The 27524-nt window shown below is 39.0% G+C and overlaps 5 protein-coding genes across 7 annotated transcripts; 2 read left to right on the top strand and 3 right to left on the bottom strand.

The window, feature by feature from the left end:
- Window positions 1-38: 38 nt before the first annotated feature.
- On the bottom strand, window positions 39-13999 carry Trxr1 (Thioredoxin reductase 1). Of its 2 annotated transcripts, XM_069042956.1 has the most exons (8): window positions 13148-13284; window positions 7119-7179; window positions 6838-7058; window positions 5584-5714; window positions 5158-5535; window positions 4857-5103; window positions 642-1000; window positions 39-537 (listed from the first exon to the last, which is right to left on the bottom strand). In XM_069042956.1, exons 1-8 carry the CDS (start codon window positions 13271-13273, stop codon window positions 408-410), a joined length of 1653 nt encoding a protein of 550 aa, XP_068899057.1. In that variant the 5' UTR covers window positions 13274-13284; the 3' UTR covers window positions 39-407. The 2 variants fall into 2 exon arrangements, with proteins under 2 accessions (XP_068899057.1, XP_068899058.1); XM_069042957.1 differs by lacking the exons at window positions 7119-7179; window positions 13148-13284 and adding an exon at window positions 13773-13999.
- sni (SDR family oxidoreductase sniffer) lies at window positions 13377-17327 on the top strand. The gene is made up of 5 exons (XM_069042961.1): window positions 13377-13745; window positions 16500-16551; window positions 16607-16797; window positions 16855-17004; window positions 17057-17327. The coding sequence occupies exons 1-5, from the start codon at window positions 13620-13622 to the stop codon at window positions 17279-17281; spliced, it is 744 nt and encodes a 247-aa protein (XP_068899062.1). The 5' UTR covers window positions 13377-13619; the 3' UTR covers window positions 17282-17327.
- A 357-nt stretch (window positions 17328-17684) lies between these two features.
- Window positions 17685-19882, top strand: LOC138127103 (solute carrier family 25 member 35-like). Of its 2 annotated transcripts, XM_069042960.1 has the most exons (4): window positions 17685-18092; window positions 18650-19214; window positions 19272-19497; window positions 19549-19882. In XM_069042960.1, exons 2-4 carry the CDS (start codon window positions 18732-18734, stop codon window positions 19746-19748), a joined length of 909 nt encoding a protein of 302 aa, XP_068899061.1. In that variant the 5' UTR covers window positions 17685-18092; window positions 18650-18731; the 3' UTR covers window positions 19749-19882. The 2 variants fall into 2 exon arrangements, with proteins under 2 accessions (XP_068899061.1, XP_068899060.1); XM_069042959.1 differs by lacking the exon at window positions 17685-18092 and having other exon boundaries at window positions 18582-19214.
- melt (melted) lies at window positions 19768-24774 on the bottom strand. The gene is made up of 14 exons (XM_069042955.1): window positions 24472-24774; window positions 24277-24421; window positions 23980-24228; window positions 23755-23929; window positions 23001-23164; window positions 22743-22952; window positions 22530-22693; window positions 22265-22479; window positions 21908-22167; window positions 21638-21851; window positions 21205-21581; window positions 20855-21149; window positions 20684-20805; window positions 19768-20631 (listed from the first exon to the last, which is right to left on the bottom strand). The coding sequence occupies exons 2-14, from the start codon at window positions 24412-24414 to the stop codon at window positions 20377-20379; spliced, it is 2838 nt and encodes a 945-aa protein (XP_068899056.1). The 5' UTR covers window positions 24415-24421; window positions 24472-24774; the 3' UTR covers window positions 19768-20376.
- A 750-nt stretch (window positions 24775-25524) lies between these two features.
- On the bottom strand, window positions 25525-26780 carry LOC138127099 (solute carrier family 25 member 35-like). The gene is made up of 3 exons (XM_069042954.1): window positions 26177-26780; window positions 25898-26126; window positions 25525-25846 (listed from the first exon to the last, which is right to left on the bottom strand). The coding sequence occupies exons 1-3, from the start codon at window positions 26657-26659 to the stop codon at window positions 25611-25613; spliced, it is 948 nt and encodes a 315-aa protein (XP_068899055.1). The 5' UTR covers window positions 26660-26780; the 3' UTR covers window positions 25525-25610.
- Window positions 26781-27524: the final 744 nt, after the last annotated feature.

Below are 27524 nucleotides of genomic sequence, written 5' to 3'. Positions count from 1 at the left end.
GGGTTTTGAATGTACAATCAGGGGTGAGTGAACGCAACTCAAATTGTAATCTGTGATTTATTTGGTTAGAACAAGAAATTTCTAAGAAACTTAAATATTTAAGGTACACTTGTTTCTGATACTGTTGTAAAAAGGAATCAAAAGTTGTGTCATCGACAGTATGTATACATTTCACTGGAGACATCCCCGCTCCTGCGACACTCATCAAGGCACCGTGGAATGTATACTTACAAATAATTAAATTAAAAATCGAGTTTGGGTGGCCCTTTCACGATAAGTAATATCACTGGAAACACATCATACTCACTACTCATATGTTCTACTTGTCTTTACGTACAAATTTGCTAAGTGATTTTGTGAATCTATTACTTATTGTAAAGAGTGTGTACACGTTTCGTTTTTAATTTTTAACTGCAGCACGAGGCCGGGTTGGGGTCCTTTCCTGATCTCTTCGTGATGTTGATTCTTGTAAACTCTTCGGCGATCGTCGGATGTATACCCACGGTACTCATCAAAGCGTTCACCGTCAAGTTACACCTACAAAAAAAAAAATACAATTACTACTCGTCACCTCGACTTGAAAGACTGCACTCTTTGACCGGTGTTGCTTACAAGAGACTCTAGTGAAACGCATGACTCACTTGATTGCCGTTGCAAACCCTTGGATGATCTCTCCCGCTTGTGGCCCGATGAAGTGCATCCCCAACACCTGTTGGGGTCCGTCACGTTTCGCCACAACTTTCAGATAGCAATGGGCGATCGAACGCTGTGGAATGAAGAATTCTGTCGGTTTGTAGTAGGCGTGGTAGACTTCGATGTTTTCTTCGCCGAACCGCTGAGCGGCGACCTCTTCGCTGATGCCGACGCTTCCGTATTCCAACGGACTGAAGACGGTGGTGGCGACGTTTTCGTAGTCCATCGTGACAGTGCTGTTGCCGAACAGTCGTCGGGCCAGGAGGCGGCCGGCGTGGATGGCCACGGGGGTCAGTTCCGGTTTTTTCTGCCAAGAACAAAATCGATGAATAAAAACAAATAACGAAAGCGAGAAAGTTGAATAAAATAAAGGAAAAGACGTAATTTGACACCTAAAATACGTAGCATGACTGTACCACACCACATAAACAAAACAAAACAAAAAAACGAGGGGCTTTAACACAACGTAATTTAACATTTAAAAAAATGTCGCAAATAATTAAAATCAAATCATCGCACAACAATTTCTTCTGTTGTATTGTTTTCAAAGTAAAAATGTTTACCGCCATGTTTCTTTCCAACAGTTAATTACTTTTCTCACTTATTTTTTAAATGTTTTGACACATTATCTGACCAATATTACAACAGTAACGTGTAATTTATTCCTGTAGTTTTTAAACTGTCATTTAAACGCTTGGTCTTTAAAATACGTCTTTAATACGACAAAATATTTGTGGCTTGGCTCTGCTCATTCAACAGTTTTCTATAGTTCTGGAAGCCATCTAAATGATTTTTCTTCATTTACATCTCCAGCCTGAATAAATCTGTTCATTACATCTCTGGTTTAGAAAATTCGGAAATTTTGTATGTTATTTTTTCTTGCCGGCAACACTCATCATTGTTAAATATTCCATTTAAATAACAAATGTATTCTATTTGATAGAATAAACCGTTTTCGTTATAAGTAAAAAAATGTTGCTCTCAAAATCGCTTTCCGTTAGTTATTCACGTTCAACGAATAAAATAAGTTATGGCCATTTGAGTTTACAACTTGGTGAGTTAATATATGCAAATGCACTCCGCTTTGAAAGATGGGGTATTTTTAAACTTGATTCAAAACATCTCTTTCGCACTTATCCAAATTATTATGGTCACTGCTGATGATCTTCAATTATGTACCGAAGTGTTGACACTACTAACACATTCTGTTTACGAATGATTAACGTTCTTTACAATCCTGCGCCAAATTTTGTAGTTGTAAGGAAAACTTAAGGAAAAACTCTCAAATCTGGGTGTCGTCACTTCCAAAAACCAAATTTCGGAGATTTTCATCTTTTTTCATACATAACAAACGAGATGCTGTAATAAATCAAAAATAAGAATTTAAGCAACAAGTGCATAAAGTGGTACTTTTTTTTCTTACAAATGGGAAGTTGACGGCAATTCCATGAATGAAAAAAAGACACCTTCTACATTAATTCCAAATATCATACTTGTTTTGTTTTCGATGGACCATCGTGTATCTTTTTAGAATAATACCGCATTTATTTCATTGGTGCGGTAAGTACAATTTTTAATAAATGTTGTTAATGCGAAAAACGAATTTCACTTTTTTTTGTTCAATTTTTTCCCAAACACTTCTAGCCCCGCGTCATGACAAGTTAATGAAACGATTGTATTCAATCAAAAAATCTAGCAAAAAGTAATTTTATATGCAACGTGGTAATTTTTATTTACGATCACGATCATTTCGAGAACTTTTCTTTTCTTTATTCTTTTCAACTCCCCTCGCCACGTCTTGGACAAGATTAAGATCAATCTTTTTAAATTGTTTTTATTCCAATTTAGTTTACTTGACCTGTCACCCCTCTCAATGAAATCCTCGTTTTCGGAACATCGGAGGATTTACTTCTTTTGCAGCAAAAACTTAGTTATATTAAATGCACAATCAGCTTGAAAAACGTAATTTCTATCGAGTTTTTATTTTCTAATAATACAAATTGGTAAAGGTTCTTTGTTTATTACGTCTTCTTAACAGCTAGACATGCAGAATTCCTTATGAGTTATCATCGATTCTAAAATAGCTTTTTTTTTAATGACGACCAAAACAAAGATTTTATTCCCAGATTGCTGCTTACGTTTAAAATCGAGAAAAGACGTCTTAAACTTGTCCAGTCAGAGTTGGGCACCATCAAGGTAGGATTTTATTTTTATTTTTGCTGTCTAGCAACCCGTCAGATTTTTTAGTAATACCTGAGGACAAGCTTCTGGGATTGGTTAAATTGAAGACTTTGTAACTCGGTTATGTGAGCTACAGGAAAATTTATTTTAGTCATCTTGGAGTCTATTTTACTGTCAGCACATCATGCCTGTTTTCTATAGAGAGGGAGTTCTGGGACGGGCTGTATAATTATCTACATATGTATTTTATTTGCCGTTTTGTTTAGTTTTCGGACGTGCAACGCTGACGGACTATTTCTTTCTGAAACTGCGACGTCTTTCTTTTGGTTGATTTCAATGTTGACGTCACGAAAGTGATCAAAACAAAACTTGTTCCGAATTTATATTATATCATATCAACATAATTAGCATTACCGTCTCTCTTTTAGTATTATTTAATTAAAGATAACATTTTTATTTGCCCTGTACTACCTCCACGACTAACAGAATAAAACGGGGCCAGTATTGATTCGGCTTCATCAATCAATTTTCCAACAGTGCGAGTCGCCTTTCCGTACACTAATATATTTAAATTGCTTCAACTAATTAATTAGCGATTCAAATTCACGCCAAGAAAATTTCGTTTCATCTCCTTCCCCGTTCTACCAACTAATATTTGATGGCGTTTTCTAAAAAATAAATAAAGCAGGGAAATGATTTACGATTTGGCAATAAAATGCTATTTTCTTATCAATTTTCGATTTGTTTAAATCGAAACAAGTTTTAAAATCAAAATTTACGGCGATTCGCCAAATTAATAAATAAGTAAATGTTGTTAAAAGTGGAAACTCTTATTAAAAACTTTGATTTCAGATAATTTAAACAATCGTCGGGCAACATGACAAAATTTATCAAAATATTCGTCAATACAAAATGACAAGATAAAAATCAGGCAATTAGAACTATTAAATTTTATCTAGTATGTACTCTTATCAGTTATCACTGTACAGCTGACCATTTGTGACAATGCCTGTTGCCAGTCGTCAACTCTCCCTTTAAACTCATTTTTACGTGATTTCTTTTATTGCCAAACTAACAAGAAAATACATATTTCGTCCCGTCTTTCCGTTTTGTACAACTCTCCTCTACACATTTTAGGCTGCGAACCATCTGTCACATTTCTTCTAAAAGGACGCACTCCTGAAATTTTGTCGTAAAATGCCAAAAACTGGCCGAGTGCGAGTTTAGAACTTGTAAAAAAAGAAACTTCAAACTCTTTCATTGGGAACAATAACAATTGCACAATTAGACAACAAAATGCAACATTTGTTACGAAAGCGCACCAGTTTCTTTGGCAGGAAGTGAAAGTCGTGCAAATACTCTGAACAGAAAAAAAAAGACAAAAAAAAATGTGTTGAATATTCCAATCAGTACTAATCAAATGGCCATCGACGAAATTAAATGTCGGCTTAATAAGTTTCAAGTACCCATTCTTTAACATGTGCCATCGTAAAAGCGGTCGCGATAAAGGTTTCGATTATAACCACCAATATTAATAGCGATGGACCATTTGGACCTTGATCTTTCGATGCTAATCTATTTTTATCTGGTCGATACAAAAATATCGAACGCGAAAAATCTCCAAATCATTTCCGAATGAATTAAATATCATCTGACCATCTTTTATTTCGATAGTTTTGAACTTTGCGGATTGCTTACGCGGTACGCAAGACATTTAATCAGTTTTTAGTCTGCCTGTCTGTTTCTCCGTTTCAATCCACTTCACTCAAAAACTAAAAGATGAATTTTCTTCCAACAAAATTTGTTAGAAAGGGAAAACTTCTGATCGCGTTCTGCATTTTATTTCGTCACGATATGACGTCCCAGAGCTGTGCAGTAACGATAAATCTGTGCTGAGTAATGCGGTGTAACGAGCTCGCCTCCCACGTCTTACGTCTTTTTACACTGCAATCTTAAACGTCACTAACAAAAAAATTACGTACGTATAGGACATCTCCGACGGCGTATATGTGAGGTACGTTGGTCTGTTCGTCGACGGCCTCGATCTTTTCTCCATCTCCCGCCACGGTTACCCCCGCCTTGTCCAGGTGGAGTTCACGTGTGAGCGCCCTCCTTCCGATCGCAAACAGTATAGTATCGAATTGGTCGGAAAATTCGGTGCCGTTTTCGCCGGTCCATTTAACCAACAATCTGTCGTTGGCCATCTTCTCGACCGACTTGGGTAGACATCTGTAAAGGATCGCGATTCGTCTCCCCCACAAAACATTATTTACCAGTACTCACTTGTGGAGAAACTTGACTCCTTTTTCCTCCATCGCCGAGGCGATGAGCTGGGCCATCTGTTGATCGAACCCTCTGAGAACCACCGATCTCACCATCACGGTGGCGTCGAAACCAAGACCGTGGAGGAAACCGGCACATTCCAAACCGATGTATCCAGCACCGATGATCAACGTTTTTCCAGGCGAACGGTCCAGACTGAAAATATCGTCGCTGGTTATGCCGTATTCCATGGCGCCCGGTATGTTGGGGTAGCGAGGTCTTCCGCCAACAGCTATCAGGAAATACTTCGACGTGAGTGTGCGTTCTCCTTGTTTGGTCACCGTTACGACAGTGTGAGGATCTTTGAACGTTCCCAATCCGTTGATATATTCTACTTTCCTGGAGAAAACGTTAGTTTGCTATCGGAAAATGTCGCAACACACTTACTTATCTCTAAGTTCTACCCTGGTCACCCAGTTAACCGATTTCACGTGATTCTGAACGGCTTCTTTGAGAGATGTCCAATCGTGTCTGATATTTTCCTGGTCGGGAAATTGCCACCCATAACTTTTGGCATCCTGCAAGCGAAAATCTTAAAATAGTAAAGTGCATTCAATGCATTTCTGCACACGCAAGAATCTGACACGGTTTCCACGCTAAATTGGATTATGTAACGTTGTAATTTTATTAAGGCGGATTTCTTATTCAGGTCTTATTATTTCACAAAAAATAATTGTCACAAACTTGCACGGCTGGATCACACAAATGAGTTCTATTCAATTACGCCTCTAGTGTATTGCGTGTTAATCGAGGCGTAGGACAAGGATCGATCCTGTTCCCTCTATTATTCATGCTTTACATTTTGACTTCTTGTGAGTGTATTATTTTGGTGTCGGTGTGATCTTTCCAAGTGTAAAATAAAGATTTTCAGACAATCCATTGAAAAAATATGATCCCATCGTTTTTGAGTTCCACAAAAAAAATTTAGTAAACATAAATACGGAATTTTATCATTATTTTCGGGATAATGTCGAATTTGGGCAGGTGTAATAGTCATTTACATTAGAGTACGGTAGGGGTATTTTACAGGGCGAAAACTAAGTTTCAGGCACGAGGCGAAGCCGAGTGCCTGATTTGTTGGAGGTGTTTTTTTATGGCTTGGAATTAGTCGTTCGAAACGATCGTTACCATTAAAAAAAGTTAGACCTTTTGGGAATAATGCGCTTCGATTTACAGTTTCTTTAAATAAGTAAGATCGTTTATTAATCAACGAATAAATTGAGCTAAATAATAGAGTTAATAAGCAAAAAAAAAAATAAATTTCCTTACAGCTCTTGTACATAAATAGACTACTATTCTTAGCAGTCACCCATATTTTGGAGGATTGTTGAAAATGCTGTTTATGTTCTTCTAAAAATACTTTAATTTGTTAAAGGTCTTTTAAATTTCAACTTACGACCAAAGCAGACTCGCTTAACGAGACCGAAAAAATGTAAATATAAAATAATTCGACGGAAATTTTCGCATCTTCTTTCTTTTTACTTTTTTCAACGTACGTTACAAAAAACTGTATCGACTTCTTGCACATCGATATCGCTCGTCAAGTGGTCCTCCACGAATCAACAAAATTAACAACGAATTCTCTATCTACTAATGCATAAAATTGATCGTGCAACATGACGTCACAGCAGACCCACTTACTTCTATTGCCTCCCCCAGCAACGCCGCCTGGTGCATCAGCTTCTTCGGTATGCAACCGACGTTGACGCAGGTCCCCCCCAGGCCCCATTTCGTGCCCCTCGGAGACGGCGTGACGAAATCCAAAACGGCAACTTTGGCACCCAGACCGGCTGCCTCTTTGGCGGCGGCGAGTCCTCCAGATCCTCCGCCGATCACGACGAGATCGTACTCGGGACCGTCACCTGGACGACAAAAAATGACCATTTCAGCAAACGATACATCCAGATGGTACGACATATTACATGAAACAGGTGCTCTTAAGCCCATCCAACCCAGAGCAACTTCGACGATGAGAGAGCTAAACTACACAAAAACGTGTCAAGCAAAGACGGAACTTGTTCGAGTCGCAACTAATGACCACGAGGTGCAACAATAATAATCAGATGGCAAGAGAAAGATAATTCAATGTTTGAGGAGAGTGTTTAAGTGTGATGGCCTTGGTGGTTACGACCCTGAACATTACGTCACATAGAGTTAGCAATCGAGTATTTGGAGGTATTTTGTAATCGATAATTAGTAATTTTCGTGAGTCATGCTTATAAAAATTTCACCAGAACGTCTAATTTGATTGTCACCTGGTGTCCCAAGAGTAATTAGTTGAGTTCGAGTGAAATTTTCGTTTCTGGATTAAATATTCCAAAAATCTACGCTTCCCTCTTAATTACCTATTTTTGAAATTACACAAGAATAAAAAACACATTGTAACAAACAATTTCATATCTCCTTTTTTATAAATCTTATTTTATATAACTCTAAATTCATCTTTAGCAATCTACGACAATTAACAGAACTTTCCAGTGTTTATCTATTTTATGAACCACTTAACCGCAGTAGTTTTATCACATTTTGGTCTGATTTTTATTAAAGGTGATAAATTAAATTGTGTACATAGGACCATTTACTTTATTGAAGTCATTATGCCATTAAATTGTTATAATTATAATGTCGAACCCCGTAACAACTTAAATCGTTAACATTGCGTTAGCCCCAATAATGACAGTTTTTGAGCAGAGAGTGACATAAGTTATTGATATGTTGCTTTGGAATAGTTTTAGAAGAGGCAAAATGAAAGATTTTTTTTAACTTTTAAAGTAACCAACTCAAAATTTCTCACACATACTTCAGTAAACAATTTACAAATTTGCTGGAAGAGACTTGAAAATAGAACGTTAAAATAACGATGACCACTTTCCAGGTGTTTGCGTTGGCGATGCCGAGATTTAGGTTCGTTTCGAATTTCTCACTTTTAAACGGAAATAACTTTTCTTGTGAATATAAGCGGAAAAAGCAGCAGAATCAGAATAGCAACGGAATAAACGAAACATAAAAGATTCAAAATCAATTCGAGTGCGATACGTCAATTTCAAATACAACCTAAGAACCTAGAAATCGGATTCATAATCAGTATGCTTAATGGCTTAATACAAAGAAGCATTGGTATCACAACTACAACTGTTAGAAAAGCAATATCTAGATTGCGGAGAAAATTTAAATCGTTTCCGATCTGTTAAGCCCGTAGCTGTTATTTTGGTAACGGGTGTTCAAAAAAATTTGCGGTTAAGTGATTGCTTTTGTTTCCGTTAACGTATGGCGTAGCTTCATCAGCTGCCAAATATTTCGCGAAACAGGAAGTGCAAAATGAAAGAGTGGAGGCGAAAGAGCATAAGTATGAATTTCATAATCCGTTGAAAAAGTTAAGGAAACAACATAAAATGAACCGAAAACATCATTACGTCATTTACGAACATCATAACAAATGAAGGTGTGATCAACATAAGGTTATGTATCTGAAGAATTTGTTAACTAAAAAGATGACCCACGTTTGGAAAAGAGGGAAAAACCACGGTCTGCTTGACCACAAATTTATATCAACATTGTAAAATGCATTCACGTGGCATGGAAATTTTGCATTTAATTTTGTAGTAAAGCCGTCTGTTGAATTAGCTAATGTTTCTCTAAGTTTGAGGTTAGAAATAGCGTCAATGTCTAATGCACTGTTGTCAGTTTTACTAGTTTGCAATACAAGAATACTGAAGACATTGCGGAAAATTCAGCAACATCTGTCCGCATGTCAGGCACTTTAGTGACGGAAATCAAACAGTATGTCCAACGTTAAAAAAATTATTCATGACATAAGATGAATCCGTTTTGAGGAATACACCCTACGTTCGATCCGGATTTAATTATTACGTATATTCTGTAAGTTTTATTGTCAACTAATAAAACAAATTTTTAAAAAATCCAATTCGTTTTTTAACGTGGTCATGAGGTACAGTTTGTTTTTGTCACTTTTGTGATTTATTGAAATTTTACTTATGCCCGGTTTCTGAAACGGCCGAATAACTAACTATCCGGTTAAATCAAGCATTACGCTATAGAAACGCTAGAAAGTAACCAATCATATTGCATGATTTTTGTATTATTTATCGGAGAGTCAACTAACTGGCCGGTTAAATTTGTTTCCAGAAACCGGCCCTTAATCATTTTGACAAAAGATTCATTTCATGCAACATTGCATCATCTTACGATGCTGCATTATAATTTGTAGCAAAATCATTAAATCTTTTCCACAGAATATGTCAACCATAATAAATCTCTCAATTAAAATATCCTTCATAAAATATTCAGGATATTGTGAAAAATGATTTTAGATGATTGAAATAACTTTTTCTCGATAGACAAACTGATTTATTACTTTTCAAGGCTTCCCATGCGAAAAAAAAAAAATCCACACAAATACATACATATATACAATGTGGAAATTACTTATGGAATAAATTCGGTAATTTCAAAACTAATGACATTTGTCGAAAACGCTGTAACGGGTCGATTTTTATTTCTCATAATGTTTATTTTAAGTTACTCCAGTTGTTCATGACGTCATCACCAATTTTTTTAAATGGCAACTCCCACTTTTTTCTTCTCTTTTTGATAGACCTTCCTACCACATAACCGATGAATAAAAAAAATTGGTACCTTACATAACAATTTTTTTGAGAAAATGACAAATTTTACTTCAAAAATTTAATTTAATTTTTAATGTACTTATTTTTTTTCTCTGTTTAAAACGTACCTATTTCAAATTTAAAAAAGTCCGAAATGGTTTTGAATTTAACGATAGGGATTAAGACAGCAGGAAGAATTATGGTCACCTAGGCGTAGAAAGTTAACATCATAAAACTCTAATAAATTAAGAAAACAATGGAAAACTAGAAAGTCGATATCCATAAAATACACAGAAAATTCTTGCTTCTGTCACTTCAGAATATTAAAAATTTTAATATTTAATTATCAATAAATACAATATGATCAAGAAAAAAAGGGATAAAGCGCGCCCATGGAAAACAAAAGTTCGAAAAACGTGCTGCGTAGCTTCAATCATATTAACATCACTCTGTTTCTCTCTGAAGAAAGATTTTCCCGGAACTGAGAATCAATATTGTGTATTATTAACCATTTTCTTCATTTCCATATCGAAAATAGAATTATATCATGAATGTTGTGTGTTCTCTAGTGAAAACTATTTCTATTTTAAATAAAATTCACATAAATGTCAAAATTGACATGTGACAGTTTATTAAGTTACGCCGCACGTCTTCACAGGGTTTGTTTTCCACAGTCGCCTCTTATCCCTTTTTTGTTGTCTATATTGTATTGGGTGATTCAAAATGATTGTGGATAAGTATGGCAACTGTGTGGGTGGGGTATAGTTGACATTTGTATGACATTTCATACGCGTGCATTTGATTTTTTTATACCATTGCACATTGATTTGACAATTTTCAAAATTACGCGACTATGAACTGTCAAAGAAATGTCAACTCTATCCGTGGAGGGAGAAAAGACTGGAGATGGCATTTCCTATGCTTCCCATGTTAAAAATCCGAACCCTCTAAAAGCACGTGCAACAACCTTTTATGATCCAGTCCACAATGCGCTAGATAAAGAAGCACAATGCGCCTGGAAGGAAGGCGAAGGAAGCCATTGGCCTAGCGTCTATATTCGGAAACCTTTTATGACGCCGTAGTTTTCGCGGGCCGGTACACTTATTTGAATTAGTGCCATCTCCAGTCTTTTCTCCCTCCACGACTCTATCCTACCCACACAGTTGCCACATACATTTTCGTACATAGTTGCCATACTTATCCACAATAATTTTGAACCACCCAATACATTACTACTTGTGTTACTTCTTTCTCGTAATTTATCTGTGTATCAATTAAGTATGTACTGTTCACGACCTGCTGTATAATAACCGGTCTGTTCATTTCATTAAAAAAGCATTGCGAAAATGTTTCCAAGAGCCAATTTTCGCCGATGAGGGCGCCACAGTACGGGCGCTTCTAAAGCTTGTTTGACACGATGCTAAATTTTGTAGAAAATTTGAAATGAGAGAGACCCTCGATCAGGACCAATGAACGATCAGGATCATAGTCTGTCTTTGTCAGATCCTGATCGTTCATTGGTCCTCTCTCATTTACTAGTAAATTTTCTCAAAAATTTAGTATCGTGTCAAACAAGCTTAAAGAATAAAAATGCGGAAAAATACGTTTAGACATGATTTTAGAGTTAAGATTGAGTACAGTAAGTTCATATTTTCTTTCTAAAACAATACCGATTACAACTATATTTTTTTATTTTTTATTTTAATTTCGAATGTCATTTGAACGAGAAAAACTCTCGGTGACAAAAACTTAAGATGAATAATATTCCCAAAAAGCGCCCGTACACTAGCGCTCTGCGGGGATCACTCAAATTACACTTTTGAACAGGCCGGTTATAATACAGCAGGTCGTGGTACTGTTAATATACTTTAGGTGCATTCAAAATGTTATTAGAATTAACTGGAAATCTGCCTTGACAGTAACTTTGTTAACTTGCGACTTTTAATGACGTTTCTCTTAAAGACAATACACCCGAAAATATTTTCCAAACAAAATGTACTTGTTTTAACTAGGGCTTTACGGTTTAATTCGTCTACCTAGCAAGCAATTTTTATCGGTACATCTAATTTCATGAACGCATGATAAAAATGAACCCTCTACTCTCTAGTAATGTTTTGACCCAGAGACAACGAGTCAATGGTTATGCCGTCACCACAGTCAAAAGAAGAACTTCAGTAAGATTATATCGGGCCTTCAAATGAATATATATTTAGAGTAGGCGTAGGCGACATTCTAATTCTGTTAACAGTGTAAAGTAATTTTTGAAGGTAACCAATTAATCCCCGGAGTTACACAGGTTACATAGTAAGCTTTTTCCCAATTTCATATTGTCATATTCCGTGGAGGGGGAATAGGGAGAATGCACTACAAAAATTAAAAATATTTTCCAACCTAATTTTATTTCGTTAAAATGTCAGACGTTTCTTGTGTCATTTTCTACACTGGAAAAATGTTGCAAACAATTGAATTTCCATAGGTTGCTCTAAATATAAATTTATTTGAAAGCCCGTTATTATCAGTTTGGTAGATCTTAGAAGGAATGAATGAGTTTTTAAATCCCAACCAGGCCATCACCAAAGAAATATACCTACTCGTGAACCCAGAAATTCAAAGAAATGAAGGGGAGATTGGCCAAAATATTTATCACATTTGAGAAATGTCGTTGGTTAACAAATTTTCATAGATTTTAAAAAAAGAACCATACCCGATAATTGTAGAAGCAGAGCTTACTTAACTCACCCCGTATATTACAAAATAACCTCGAACAATGCAAATTCAATTCTGTCGCAACTGATCTCATTAATAATAAATGCAGACAAAAATACACCAAGAAATGCATTGCAAAAGCAACAGTAACATGCAACTGCTTAGTGCAAGCGACAATCGAGCACCTGCAGGGAAAACAATTCGCATTTAACGGTCAATTTAAACAATTCAATTACGCTCGTGTCATTTCAGTGCACGTTTTTCAAATTTCCAGCTCTATTTTCCGCCAAAAAACTATTAACATTAATTGATGGTAAAATTGAAAAAGTAGGTCGGACACGACCGATTTCGTCACGAAAACTAATTTTACTATCTCAAAAATAAATACATATGTAATGTGAGCGGTCTCGACTCGATTGCTCTAAAGACAGACGTGTTCCACGTATTATTTTGTGATTAATTACGCCCCCGAAGAACAAACAAGTAACCCGCCTCTGGTGGCATCTTCGGAATGACATTGGTAGGCGGTCAAGGCCATTTCTACAATTACGACCACAACGAAAAACGATGACGATTTCCGTTGCAATTCAGGTGTAAAGAAAGAGTGACGTCATCGATACCTGGGGTTGTCTTTCGGTCTTGCGGCGAGGTCTAGACCTGCGATTTTTCCGCTCAAATTTCGATGTCCCGCTCGTAATCAGATAAATGAACAATCGTAGGGCTATTATTAAAAAGATAATACTCATATTTAGCGAACCATCCGATAATCTACCGATGACACGATCGCAACGTTGAAGGTTAGAAAACTGCAGCATCATTCCCAACCACCGATCCAACGCTATTTGCTATTTACGAACTTTCACTTACATCCACTGTAACAACGACTACTATTGTAATTGTAATTCACATTTTGCAACACCACAAATTTTGATTTATCCACTTTACAGACACCCCGAAAAATGACATTACTAAAACAAAAGCGCAACGCCATAGCACTAGTGACGTTCGGAGCGGCGGCACGACGTGTCTCTGGTGCCGCAAGTTTTTCAAACGGCAATAAATCAGTTTGTGATAAAGTGGCGAAGAGACGAGATGAAGTCGATCCTTGTGACCGGCTGCAACCGCGGAATAGGGTTAGGTCTGATAAGACGCTTGGTGAAACACCCGGATCCCCCGGTACACGTAATAGCGACCTGTCGGAGCGTGGAAAAGGCGAAGGTAAAACACTAAACTAATCAGACTCACCTACTGGGGCCATTCTGATCGACGACGTTTATGATAGTGCAACACACGTGGTTAGAGTCACGGCTGTGGGATGCTGTTTTTGACGGAACGCCTCAGACACGACTGGTCGGCGCGTTCGTTTCGTTCAAATAATTGCAATGCCGGATTTTAATTAACTCAAAACTATTATAGTACGGTTATTTTGACGTACGCGAGCGCATAATCTGACAGTGACAGACGCGCCAAGCTGACCTAGGGACATCTAGTCACCGGTATATGAATCATAGACGCCTTTCTATTTCCCCACTCGTTGCTTTGTGATTTTTCTCGAAGGATGCCAGTCATTCCGAATTGGCGGTTTCTGCTCAATTATTTTATCACTCTGATAAATATTAATATCCTAGAATCTTCTAGGACCTAGGAAATGTTTTTGTCTATTTAAGGACGCTATCTACGTCACGAAAAAAAAATGATGCAATAGTACGGGTTGTTTGTCGAGCCTACAGGGTGCTTCCGTAAATTTAAATTACAAGTGACATATTACTTTTTCATGTATTCTTGTCTGTATCTGTACAATAAAAACATGTTTACTTTTACATAAATCCTCTTATTTTACTTTAATACGTATTTCAATCAATTTTATATGTTGAAAATGTAAAAATATACAGTGTGAGTTATTTATTAAATGGTGACATAAATCACGGTTCGTCTTTCATAAATTGTGCAATATTGGTTTTTAAATAATGAACGATGTCAGCGTGCGCCAACATTTATTAAAATTGGCGGAAAAGGTATTAATATAGGTATCTATTATTTTAAGCTAAAGACTTCTCAGCATCTGTCAACTGCAATTTTGGCAAATTGAAACTAAATCATTTCACAATTTAGAGCTATTTTTGGAATAAAGAGCCAATTTTTTGAGAAATATCTCGGTGCAGTAGTCTACAAAAAATTGTTGAAGACAGTCAAGTCTTCTGCTTTGGGAAGACTACGAAAAAACTTTGGACTGTTAAACACAATCTTTAATAAGCATTGTTTGGCAATAACATCATTTGGTGATTTTTTTTGACTACCGTGACCATATACGTGCACAAAACTGTTTTACCATCAAAGTACTTACTTCTTTTGTGATGAAGATTTTTTATCGTTTAAAAACCAAATATAAGATTTTTACCGATGATTTTATTGACAATATCCAGCAAAATCAGAAACCAAATAAAACGTGGAGGAGTTTGTACGTCAGCAGGTCTTTGGGTTGGTTCAGGAAGTGTCGCTTAAGTGATGAAGTTCCGGACAAACAAAGATTAAATCGAATTAGCGAGTGTTGTGCAGTTGCAATAAATTGCAATGAGAACTGTGATACTTTACAATTAATAAACATAGAGATGGATTCATTATAATTTTTACTCTGTGTTGGGAAACTGATTCGTCAAATCGAGGATAAAATGGATTAATCGTATGATCTTCTTTTTATCGACGAATAACAAGCAGCATTATTGTACTTATCTTAAAAAGATTATGGAATAGAACAACTTGAAAGTTGTTGATACCGTTGTTATTAATTTTTTTGTCCAAACATTCGCCCTAATTACAAAAATTTTTGCTGTTGAATGTTTGAATCTTTTTTTAATAACAGACAATCCACCTGATGATTTAATCACGTTGTTATAAATTGTTTACCACCAACGATAAATCAATTTCGTCGATGTGAAATCGCTAAGCTGGTCGTGATGGATTAGGATCCCACCACATTTGTCCAGCATGATTTGGATCAAGGCTTTATAATTCACAACAAACTTGTAAACATCATACTTTTTTCTACAGAGCTTCTTACAGTTGTTTGTTTATTATCCTGGTTGACCACCGTTTTTTTTAACGTACCTATTTACAAAAAATGCGTTCAATTCAATTCTGTGTTTTTAATTTGTCTTTTAAGACGAACATTTACGACAAATACAAAGAATTCGTTCTATTCTTCTTTACGAAAGTAATTAAAGTGCAAATATAACAAAACCAACAAACAACGAATAATAATTGATGAAACAGTACCCAATTGCCAAATGTCTTAAATTGAATAAATCACATACCCATCTGAACCTCAGAATGTTCAGTTTTCCGACTGCAACAAACAAATTTCATCTCAAAACAACACGTTTCAAATTTAACCTATCGCCAATAAAATCTATAGAAAACTATTGAAAATAATGTCAAATTAATGCTCTCAATTTTATAACGTTGCTAGGTTTTGGTATCCTGCAAAGATTATCACAAGGCATAATGTAGGTATGTATCGCAGGCGCCAACTTGCAATCTTGACTTAAAAATGATAAGAATTACGTGTGGAGATAATTTACAGTCAATTAAGCTTTTAATCTTTGTATTTTGTGTCGGTCATCCCACTTTTCTTTTATGCTTTGTTTGTCACGTGTAGATAATACGATCGTTATCGCGAATTATTAGAAATTAAATTGATGTCCCAAATTAATAATGAAATATGGAGTTTAGTGGAAAAATATCGAAATATGTATTTAAATTTTTTTTGGCAGCACAATATTCTACAATTACTAGCTCCGCTTGCCAACATTTCAAATCATTTCCGGAATGTCTAAATAAAATATGGTTTTTGTGTGTTTTTGTCTAATTTTCCACTGCTTGCACAAGACTGCAAATGTTTTTCAAATAAAAAAAAACATTGAAGTTATTCCAGTGCCACAGAGTGCAGATTTTCATCTTTAATTACTTTTTTAGGAATTACAACAAATCGCGACTCAACATAACAACGTGCATCTTCTCGAACTGGGTAGGTTCATCGCAATTCTCAATATGGAGATTCTTTTCTCGAGGTGGTGTTTTAGACGTCCGAGATTATGATCGGTATGAGGAATTTTCAAAAAAGGTGAAAGAAATAGTGAAAGAAGACGGTTTAAACATCTTATTCAACAATGCGGGAGTGTCTTCGAAATTCACGCGAATCCAGTTGGTCAAATCTGAACAGATGTTGGAAGCCTTCAAGGTTAACACCATTGGACCAATAATGCTCACAAAAGTACAACTCTACAAATTTCAAACTGTATATTTTGTTATATTTAGTATTTTCTATCAGGCATTGCTGCCTCTACTGAAACAAGCGGCTAACAACAACAGTGAAGGACCACTCGGCGCCCAAAAAGCCGTCGTAATAAATACGACATCGGTCCTTGGATCTATCGCCCTAAATAATGACGGTGGTTTCTTCCCTTACAGATGTTCCAAGGTAAGAGAAAAATTCACGGGACGTGTTCCGGTAACACTAACACTTTTGCAAGGCCGCTCTTAATATGGCAACAAAGTCACTGAGCGTGGATTTGCTCAAAGACCAAATTCTGGTGACTTGCATCCATCCAGGTTGGGTCAAAACGGACATGGGAGGGTCCAACGCCCCGCTGGATGTCGACACGAGTGTTACTGGTATTATTGAGTTGATTCGAAATTTGAACGAGACACATAATGGTGGGTTCTACCAGTTTGATGGACAGCGACTCGACTGGTAGTTAATAAATATGATATTGTTAAAATAAAATACTTTTGTTATACTCATGAGTGGATTTTCTTCAAACCCAACAAGTCAAAAAATAGGGTAAGGAATGTTTTTCTCGCTTCTTGCTCTGAGTGGGGAATCTGGAAAAAGCCGGACACAGACTAGATTTTTTTGGCTCGCGGCCTGTGTGGAAATTTTGGACTTGACTTTAAAGCATGATGTGCAACCAGCATTGCATCTCTGATTAAGATTTGTACAAAATTTACAAATTTTGTAGAGGTGTATTGTATAAGTACAATTCAACATTACAAAACAAACCTATTGGTGTAATCGTTCGCAGCTTAAGTATCTATCGTTTAAATGATCCAACAATGTGAAAAAAATTACTCAATTGCATCATATCTCAATTACATTTAAGAAAAACACTTTGGAAAGTTTTATATTTAACAAAATCGACCCACTAAATTTAAAAAATTAGTGACAAGGATAATTAACTCCAAACATAATATTTGAACTGTTTTATATTGGCACAAAGCCTCTCCAGAATACAAATACTGATTAAACACCTTCAAAATCCAAAGTTACATAATACGATAAATGTGCAATCCCCGCGATGTAAATCACCACTCATCTAGTTTCACATCTGCGTGCACTTTCGCACTTTGCTACTATCCTAGATATTTTTGTAGTCTATTTAAAAATAGTACCCAAACTTGACTTTTAACAGTAATGTTCCATTTACGCAAGTTAACGCGAATTGAGCACCCGGTTTACATAACCTAAACGATCAACTGATCCCCGACCTTTGACTGGACAATTTTCGTGTAAGTTTTTTTGAATATCTAAAATAGTTACGAAACAAAACGTCGCTTCGTTTTCACACGAAACATATTACAGCCCCACTGAGATGCACGTGATTTGTTGTTCGCTGTAAGCATCACATAACGAGCCAAAAATTATCCGACTTAATAACTAAAAGTTCTGAAAGGGTCATCACTTAACTGCACCAAAAACGAGTAACTTTATTCAATCTAAATTAGCCTTAGAAAGTTTGTTTAGTAGTACAGAGTCAAAAAAGTCAGTAATATAACCTCAATTTTGGACACTTAACAGACTGTCACAAATGACATTTGACATTTTTGTTCTTTAACTAAATACACCGGGTGTCTCAAAAAAATTGAAATTAAATTATTACAATATCGTCAGCCTGACGTGCAAAAAATTGGTGATCATCGTATTCGTCTTGAGAAATGTTGCCTCAGTTCGATATGATACACATAAATCGCACTCATTTTTTTTGGGAGAAAAAGACTCAAGTTCATTACTTTTACTTTTACATTACTTTTTAGATTTTCTCAATCTTGTGTTTTGGTCTTTATAGAGGACCTCATGAGCATCAGAGACGCGACTTTCGTAGTGTGGCGCTCTTGTAGTCTTTGCCCCAAGTGAAATTTTCCGAAAGCATGGATTTTGTGATCGGCGGCTTAGCCGCGATGGGGGCCAGCGTGTTCAGCAACCCCTTCGACGTCCTAAAAACGCGAATGCAACTGCAGGGCGAACTGCAGGCTCGGGGCCAACACACCGTCTACTACAAGCACACCCTTCACGCCGCCTACGTCGTGGGAAAAACCGAAGGAATCCGCGGCCTCCAGAAGGGCCTAGGCACGGCCATGTTGATGCACAGCGTGCGGAACAGCGTCCGACTGGGGTCGTACCAGTGGCTGAGCAACCACGGGTTCATATGCGACAGCCAAGGCAAAACGATCCTGTACAAGAGCCTGTTGGCCAGCTCGCTGAGCGGGGCGGCCGGTGCCTTCTGCGGCAGCCCCCTGTTCCTCATCAAGACTCAGCTGCAGTCCCAGGCGGCCGAGAGTATAGCGGTGGGGCATCAACACGGCCACTCGGGGCTCGTCCACGCGGTTAAAAGCATTTACCTGAAACACGGAGTAATAGGCGGCGAGATGCTGTGTGAGTCTGTGCTAAACGGCGATTGGTGGTTTTAGATTCAAGGGTTGTGGAGGGGGGCGCATGCGACTGTGTTAAGGGCGGTTGTTGGGTCGTCGGCTCAGCTGACCAGCTTTGCCAAAACTAAGGATTTCCTCAAGGACTATGAAGTGTTTCAACATTCCACGGTGTTGACGGCGTTTACTGCTAGTATAGTCGGAGGGGTCTTCCAAGCCGTGTGTATGACCCCCTTCGATCTTGTCTCGACGAGGCTCTACAATCAAGGTAACTCGTCACTCTTCCCGACTTATTTTACAAATATTTGTGCGGTTTTAGCAACTGATGCACACGGAAATGGGATTTTATACAGAGGAATTGCCGACTGTTTTGCAAAAACGTACAAATCGGAGGGCTTCGTCGGACTTTACAAAGGTCTAGGTGCTAATTACTTCCGACTGGCCCCACACGGCGCATTCTGTCTGGTATTTTGGGACATCTTGAAGGACTTACAAAATAAGTATCTGAAACAAAGCTAGGAAATATCTCAAAAAAGTATTGTAAAATAAGTATTTATTATTGTGTAACAGGATATAATAAAATATATACTTGACAAAGTTAAATGAGGACTACGACAGCCCGATTTGACTCTGCCTTGTAGTCAAAAAAGCAATGGAATGTATGTTTAATACTAATGCCACGGAATTTGGTCTTGAGAGTGTGCGCAGACGTATTCGTGGCAAGGGTATCAGATAAAAACAAAACAAAAAATATAAAAACAATGGCTATAAATTACAAAATAATAATGATATAAAAATTAAGTACAATATTTCATACAGTCATATAAAATATTAATATATTAAGTATAAATCTATAAAAATCCACTTTATTGTGATTGGACGTCATTTAAATGTCGTATAAATATCAAAAAAATGCAATCTTAGCGAAATCTAGTACCGACCAGCAGCAGCAGCGTTGGTCGGTTGGAATTACAGTACGAAATCAGTCAATGTAAATTTTGCGATGCCTTTTGTTATCACAGAGAGCGTCTTGAAATATTTCCGAAAGAACGAAAGCTCGAGAGACAATTTAGCACCAACAGTTATCGTAATTTACAGTTTGGTAGATCAAGATCGTGTGCGTGAGCGAAAGAGTGGCAATAAATATTTATATAACAGTACGACTAGAACTGATGCCCCTCGCGGGTAGCGAATTGCTTTTTCCAGGTAATTCTTTAGCATGGGAGTGCGCCACGACGATGCTCAAACACTGGACCCACTCTTCGGCGTTCTTCCCGTCTTTAGGTTTCAAGATCAGCGTTTGGTTCCCGGTGAAGATCTCGAACGCTTTTGGAATGTTTCTTGCCCCTCGGGACACCTTCACCGACCTGATTTGGTTGACGTCTATCGACTCGCCGCCGCTCTGAAACAGCTCCATCAGGAAAATAAATGGATGCGAGTTGGGGTGGACTTACCGAGCCCTTGCAAGACAAGTGGGCACCCGAGAGGGTGAAGTATCTCGTCCTCCACCTCCGGAAAAGGCGCCAGCGTCCTTTCTTTTCCTTGAGTTGGCCCTCGATGACCGGTTGAGTGTCTCCTAAAGAGGATGTTACAAGACGCCGTGATTAATTGATTTGAACTGTTACCTCTGAGGAAGCCTACGGCTCTTTCGGGGTGGGCGCAGAGGAAGCAGCCCCACTTGAAGGAGCCGCCGTCCAGTTGGTCCGCCGACCCTCCGACATTTTGGGGGCATATTTGGAAGACGTCGAAATAACCGGAATGTCGCAGTTCGTTGATGAGAGTGTCTTGGTCTTTGGGGCACGGGAAAGCGCTCGTCACGACTGTTAGAAACGATTTGTTTTCGCATTTTAACATGTCCCAGCAATGTTTCAGGCTGGCGACTTGGGTGTCTCGGGAGCTCAAGGCGTGCGTGTGCCGAGCCTGGAAGAGTAAAATTGCTACACGTGTTCCGACAGATATTTTCTTTTTTACCAACCTGCAACGAAATAAACATCAGATGTATCCATATCCTCGGGTTCCGCGTCCTCATCGTGAAATACGTTTTCGAGTACAAACAATGCTGCCCCCCACCTTGACAAGCGAAATGCAACTTGGCCGATTTCTTCTGTCTCTTCTCCTCGATGGTGCACTTGGCCGGCGACGGAATCCTGATCGACACCTTATCCATGTAAGCTTTGATTTTATCCAGGTGCTTCTCGCAGAAGTGCTGTATGGTGTCCCTCATCGGGTACGGCTCGAACACGCTCATCCTCTGATTGGCCAAAGAATTCTGATTGGAATTCAACAAAGTCACGCTGGTGTTGTTCACGCGCCGGGAAATCACCGTAACCGGATTGGAGACGTTCACGTTTCCTGAAACAACAAAATCCACTCTTCATTCTTTCAACCGAATCGCTGGTCGGACTTACCGCTGCCCATCGCGGACGTCACCGGCGCCAGTTGCGACGTGGACGAGTCGAGGACGCTGTTGGAGCCGACCGGAATGGTCTGGGTGGTTCCGCTGTGGGAGTTGCTGGTCAGGACCGACACCTGACCGCTCGAAATGGGACCCGTGTATACAGAACTGACCGTGACGGCGTTTGGCCCTTGGGGTGATGTGATTTGTAGCGGCGTTATGGTCACCTTGAAGCAACAACCATTACCCAATATTCGTCGAAGTGCTTACGAGCGTAACACACCTGACTATTCTGATTTGTACTTAAGGTCAAAGGGCCTTGGCTGTGCGGCCGTTGCATTCTCGGGGGTGAGATCGTGGTTACGGTCACACCCCCGCTCGAAATCTTGGCGTTGCCCACGTATTTGTTTGTACTTGTTACCGTCACGTTATTGGAGGGTTGTGATGGCGCTGAGGTCACTCCAGGGTGGTAAGCTATCGCGTTGATTTGTTGAGAGGAACTGAGTCGAGTCATGCTCTTGTGGAGGCCGCCGATTGAGCCCCCTGCAAAGAAACAACATCCCAGTTAATGTGTCTTCAAACTGTCACACAAATGTCATTATTATGACAGCTGTCATTTTTATTTTGACACTTGTCTCACCTGGAATGTTCAATTTGGTCATGCTGCGGTGAGTATTTGTGGTCTGCGCCGTGTGCAACCTCCCCGTGCTCCTGGAATCCCCCAGCTTGGCCCTGCGGGTGTATCCCCCTTGAGCGACAGGCGGGTTCTGCTGGATCCCGCCCACTTTGACGATAGTGACACCGCCAGAGGTCACTTGATTTTGCGTATTGTTATTATAATTTATTTGATTACTACTGCAATTCGACACCGTTATCACCGTAAAATAGTGACAAGATTTAAATACCTAGTGTGATGTCTCTGTCTGACTCCGGACAAAACTTTATCGGTGAACAACACCGGGTAGGAGCTGCACAGCAAAGTGGCCTCTCGCAACAAGGTACTCTGCGAGCCTCTGTCAGCTTTGGGCAAGTACTCCAGGACGAAGTTCAACGCGTCCTGAGCCCTGTCCTGTCAATCTTAAAATTAGCGTCACGCTTAAGTCGCTTGAACCACTTACTTTGCTCAACTTGCCCACGGCTCCGATGATCTGAGCCGCCAGACACACCGTCTGGGGATGTCTTTGTGCAGATTGTTTCATGGCGTTGACGTGGTCCACCAGCAGAGCAGGTTTCTTCTCGGCCATGTGAAGGAAGATCTGGAGGGTCGGCGATGCGGTCACGGCGCTGCTCAGGTACTCGCAGAGTTGCGGCACGCTGGCTTCCAGCAGCTGAAAATTATGACGTCAGATGGGTGGTCAAGAGGTGTTGACATTTACCGATGGGTTGTCCTTGGCTATTAGCGAAAACAGATGCAACAGTGCCAACTTTTCCTGGTTATCACAGTGGGGCAGGAGCGAGACCAAGGCCATGGCGTGGCCTTGGAACGGTTCCGGGGATACTTCGTAAATGTTTGGTAAGACTCGACAAAGGGGGTAATTACCTGGAACGATTAAACGAAAGTCGTACAGATGATAGGATTAACGAGGCGAGCTCGCTACAGCGCGACGGATTTATCGGTGCTGGGCGGGTCCCTGGTGTCATATCGTAACGGAATCAGTTTTTGGACGTTCTGTGTGAGTTTGTAGTGAAAGAAAATCAAGTTGGCGAAGTGAGACATGGAAGAATTTCACTGGAGAGAAACTATCGATGCGTGAAAATAGTTACACGTCTGTTTTCGAATTACCAAAAGTGGGAAAACCATTTGCGTAGAATAATTTAGATCGCGGAACGTGATTGAGCCTTCTGAATTGCTAATAGAAAATAATTTAACGAGATATTTGAAGTCTACACTACTTTCTACTAGATCAACAGTTGACTCTAATTATTACCGCAAATCTTAATTGTTGTTTTTTAATTTTGTTAATTCAATGCACACTTAAAATTCAACAGTTTCAGTTGTACAGGGTGGATAATAAATTGCACAATCACCCAGTATAATAATTTTGAGAAACATATCCACTCCAAAATGTATTCCTTTCTTCATCTGTCAATTCCTTGATGTTAGATTAATAATTTTTGATCCATCAATACCTGAAATGATGGAATCCATGATTGGCTGCACATGTGGCGTCAACAGCGACGCGTGTTCGATAGCTGCAAGAGACAAGTACGAGGCCATGTTCCTGGACAACTCCTTGTTGCCCTTGTGCAAAAATTTAACAGCTACAGGTAAGGCACGTTGCATCACAGACTTTTTACTATAATTCTGAAACAAACGCGTGGGTAAAAATGTCGGCGCAAAACAGCCACACCTACTAAAAATATACACGAAATAATATCACTGGAGATCTTTGCGTGCGGGGGATCTTCGTCTCTCGACGTCAGCTGAAGATTGTGGTGCAGGCACGATTCCAGAAGGGTGACGAGCGCCTCGCAGTGCTGTTCCACGCTGCCAGTCTCTCGAATGCACGAAGTGACTCGAGTCACGCAGATTTCGACCACACTTTGGTCGTTGTTGTTGTTGGTGTAGTCAGGCAGGGATATGATCACGGTGATTTCTTTGAGCTACAAGGTCTCACTCAGTTGCGCTACATATAATTTTTTTTTACTTACGACGTTGGTCAGGTCGTTCACGATCACGGCGTCCGGGACGGAGAAGAGGTCTCCGGCCCTCGAGAGGTCTCTGTTCTTCAGCACTTGCATGAAGAGCTCGTGCATCTTCCTGTTTACCTTTTCCTCGTTGGTGGTCATCGCGATCCTGGAACTCGTCGGTAACCTCAAACGTTCGCCTGATGTTTCGCTGCTCACCTATCTAATCTCCCATTTACATGTTAGATAACAAGGTGGATGCGGTGCGGAGTTGTCACAGAGATGCGTTCCAGAAGGCACCGTTTCACTTCATTTCGGTCATCCGGCCCGTCAACGATCACGATTCCGCATCGCCCTGTATAACACGACTCGTAGCGAAACCGTACAGAAACATATTTCTTGATAGTTCATTGACTTCTCTAGCGAAACAAACTTAAAAGTTCAACAGGTTTACGCTAGTTTCACAGGTGGTTGTGCTCAGGTTGGCACGCATGCGTCCAGGTGAAAGGCACCGGAATTCATTTCAAAATCTCTTTTTGGGGAAGCTGGGAAGGATTGGGGTTGCTCGACGGTGCGACAAATGTCTGGGGGGGTTTGGGGCGAAAGTAAGTGGTGCTGCGGGGGATGAATTGGGTTGGAACAATTTCAAAGAACTGTCAAAAAAGACATTTCACAATTTGACATTTGGAAAAATATGTCGGCGCGAAAGTTTAAAAAATATTTCAAATTATATATTATGGAGAAATAAACGAAGAGGTTGGAGCAGCAGATGGCTGAACATTAATCAGTTGGTCATTTCACTCTAGATCTGATCTGAATAGAAATATATCTGGTCGGTTTTTAGTCTTTATTATGGCGAGTCAAATGTGGACAAAATGGCGGCGATTTCAGAATATTTTTGGACGATCCAGAAGAACTAATCGCAATACAAAGAGGGTGGTTATCAAAAACCATACACACGAGAGTGTTGTTAATCTATCTCAGATACTTCTGTAATCTCTTTACTTAAACTTGTTTCAACGGAAGAGCTTGTCAAAAACGAAGACAACGCCTTCAAGCACATTTATGAAGGCATTTTTATTCTCATTGGCAGCAATGGCTTGATGGAAGACTTATTTCTTGACTTCTCGTGAAGTCGTGATTGTGTTTTCGAAAAACGAAAGATTAGAGAAAACATTTTTGTTTCCGTAGAGAAAGAAGCAAAAAATACTACTAAACAAAAAGTGATGAAGAGGGAAATATTTTTCAAAAGGTATTGAATCAAAAATCATATACAAAAATAAAAATATTTGTATTTATTTTCGTTCTGGATGTGACTTAGATCTATCCCCTGCTTCCTTTCTTCTTGTCGGCTTCATTCAATGCGACTGAACTTGATGATAACATTTATCTTCTTTGCTCTTGTAGATGTAGGTGTGTTGAAATTCTTTCAAAAGATCCCAAAACACCAAACAAAACCCGGTGTGTCGAGCAATCCTCATATAATTAACTCCCACACCTTTATATAAACCCAAAACTCCTTCAGACTTGCACGTTTTCGCAAAACATTCAATCATTCCATTGTACAAAACTCCTTTCCCACTAGCGTCAACAGCTGCAACGTGTCAAATTACCAATGTTAACTACCAGGACCGCCGTTTCTCACGTTGGTTGTTGAGCCTGATGCAAACAAGATCAAACGGCGTTTGGAAAATCGTCTGGCACGTCCCACCGACAATACTCGCGACAAAAGCGGTCAAAACGGTAGAGTGTTGAAACAATTCGTGATTCTTCCTGAGCACATCTTTGGACTTTGCAAAGGTTGTCAATTGGGCAGAAGCTCCGACTACTGTTCGTAAAATATTGGCGCTGGCTCCTCGCCACAAGCCCTGCATCTACAAACAAACCGTCAACGCTTCAGTTGCACCAAAACTGTCAATATTACTCCGTATCTGAAGTAGATCGTTTGGAAAGCTTGTACAAGACCTGAGTGTCCGTGCTGGTGTCCCACAGCGATTTTATCCGCGGCTTGCGACTGCATTTGGGTGGTTATTTGAAACAAAGGGCTTCCGCAGAAGGCTCCGGCCGCACCTCCGAAACCACTAGCCAACAAGCTCCTGTAGAAGATAGTCCTGTCTTCACTGTCACAGACATATCCGTTGGTGGTGAGCCACTGGTACGACCCCAGTTTGATGCTGTTGCGCACCCCGTGCATCAACAGAGCTGGACCTAAGCCTTTTTGCATCGCTAGAATTCCTTCGTTTTTTACAATGACGTAAGCGGCGTGGAGGGCGTGTTTGTAGTAGACTGCGTGCTGGCCTCGAGGTTTCAGTTCGCCTTGGAGCTGTAGTCTCGTCTTCAGCACGTCCAAAGGGTTGCTGAAGACGGTGGCTCCCATCGCAGCCAAACCCCCGATTAGGAAATCCATTGCTACTTCGATCGTGACATTTTAGTGATGTGGTCGGCAATTTGTGAAGTCTGAAAATGAGAAGAATTGACAAAATGTGGCGGAGGAAGGTTTTGCAATCTTGACAGAGAGCATTTTGCTGTCTGAAGGTGATATCTGTCATTTGACAATCTGTTGAAAGGGTCCACAAACAATTTAATTGTTGCGTCAGTTATAAAATGACACATTTGCGTTTATTATTGTTATAGGTGTATTTTGATAAAAACTTATTTTAGACATACCTACTGTACAACAACAGTTCTTGTAATAGTGGTAGGTATTTACAAGAAAAAATTAGGTAAATATTTTTCTAAATTTTGATTATTTCATGTAGGTAACAATTTGGCACAAAAAAAATTGTGTGGACTCATCACGTCTTATGAACCTAATTTTTTGTTAAAATGCTTTTTATCTACATTTTAACAACAATCAAGACTTCCTTTGGTAAATGACAGTACAACATGTATTGCTGGTTGCCTATAAATTGGATATTTTAAAAGCAAATAAATATTATTTTCTTCAATATAACAACGATAAATACACCCAGGTGCACTTATTTACATAATAAAAATGAAATCTTTTGTTGAGTTTTTATAATTGCACCATAGACCATACGCTAGAAGCAGAGATTAACGCATGAACATTAATTTATTTAACCTAGATTTGCGTTGTGTTTTATCACATCAATCAAAAGTATCATTAGAAAGTTAACATTAACCTTTTTTAAAAGAATTTTGGAATAAAGCGTTGCGTTTGTGTCTAGCGAGTGCTATGTTTGCATTTACAACGGTTAGTTTTGCTGCTTACAAATGTACGACTTACCCGAACGAAATTTATGTTAGTTGTT

The sequence above is a fragment of the Tenebrio molitor genome, chromosome 3 (assembly GCF_963966145.1).
Source record: "Tenebrio molitor chromosome 3, icTenMoli1.1, whole genome shotgun sequence".
NCBI lineage: Eukaryota > Metazoa > Arthropoda > Insecta > Coleoptera > Tenebrionidae > Tenebrio > Tenebrio molitor.
Note: the sequence above shows the minus strand (reverse complement) of the source record. Positions and strands in the feature narration are given on the sequence as shown.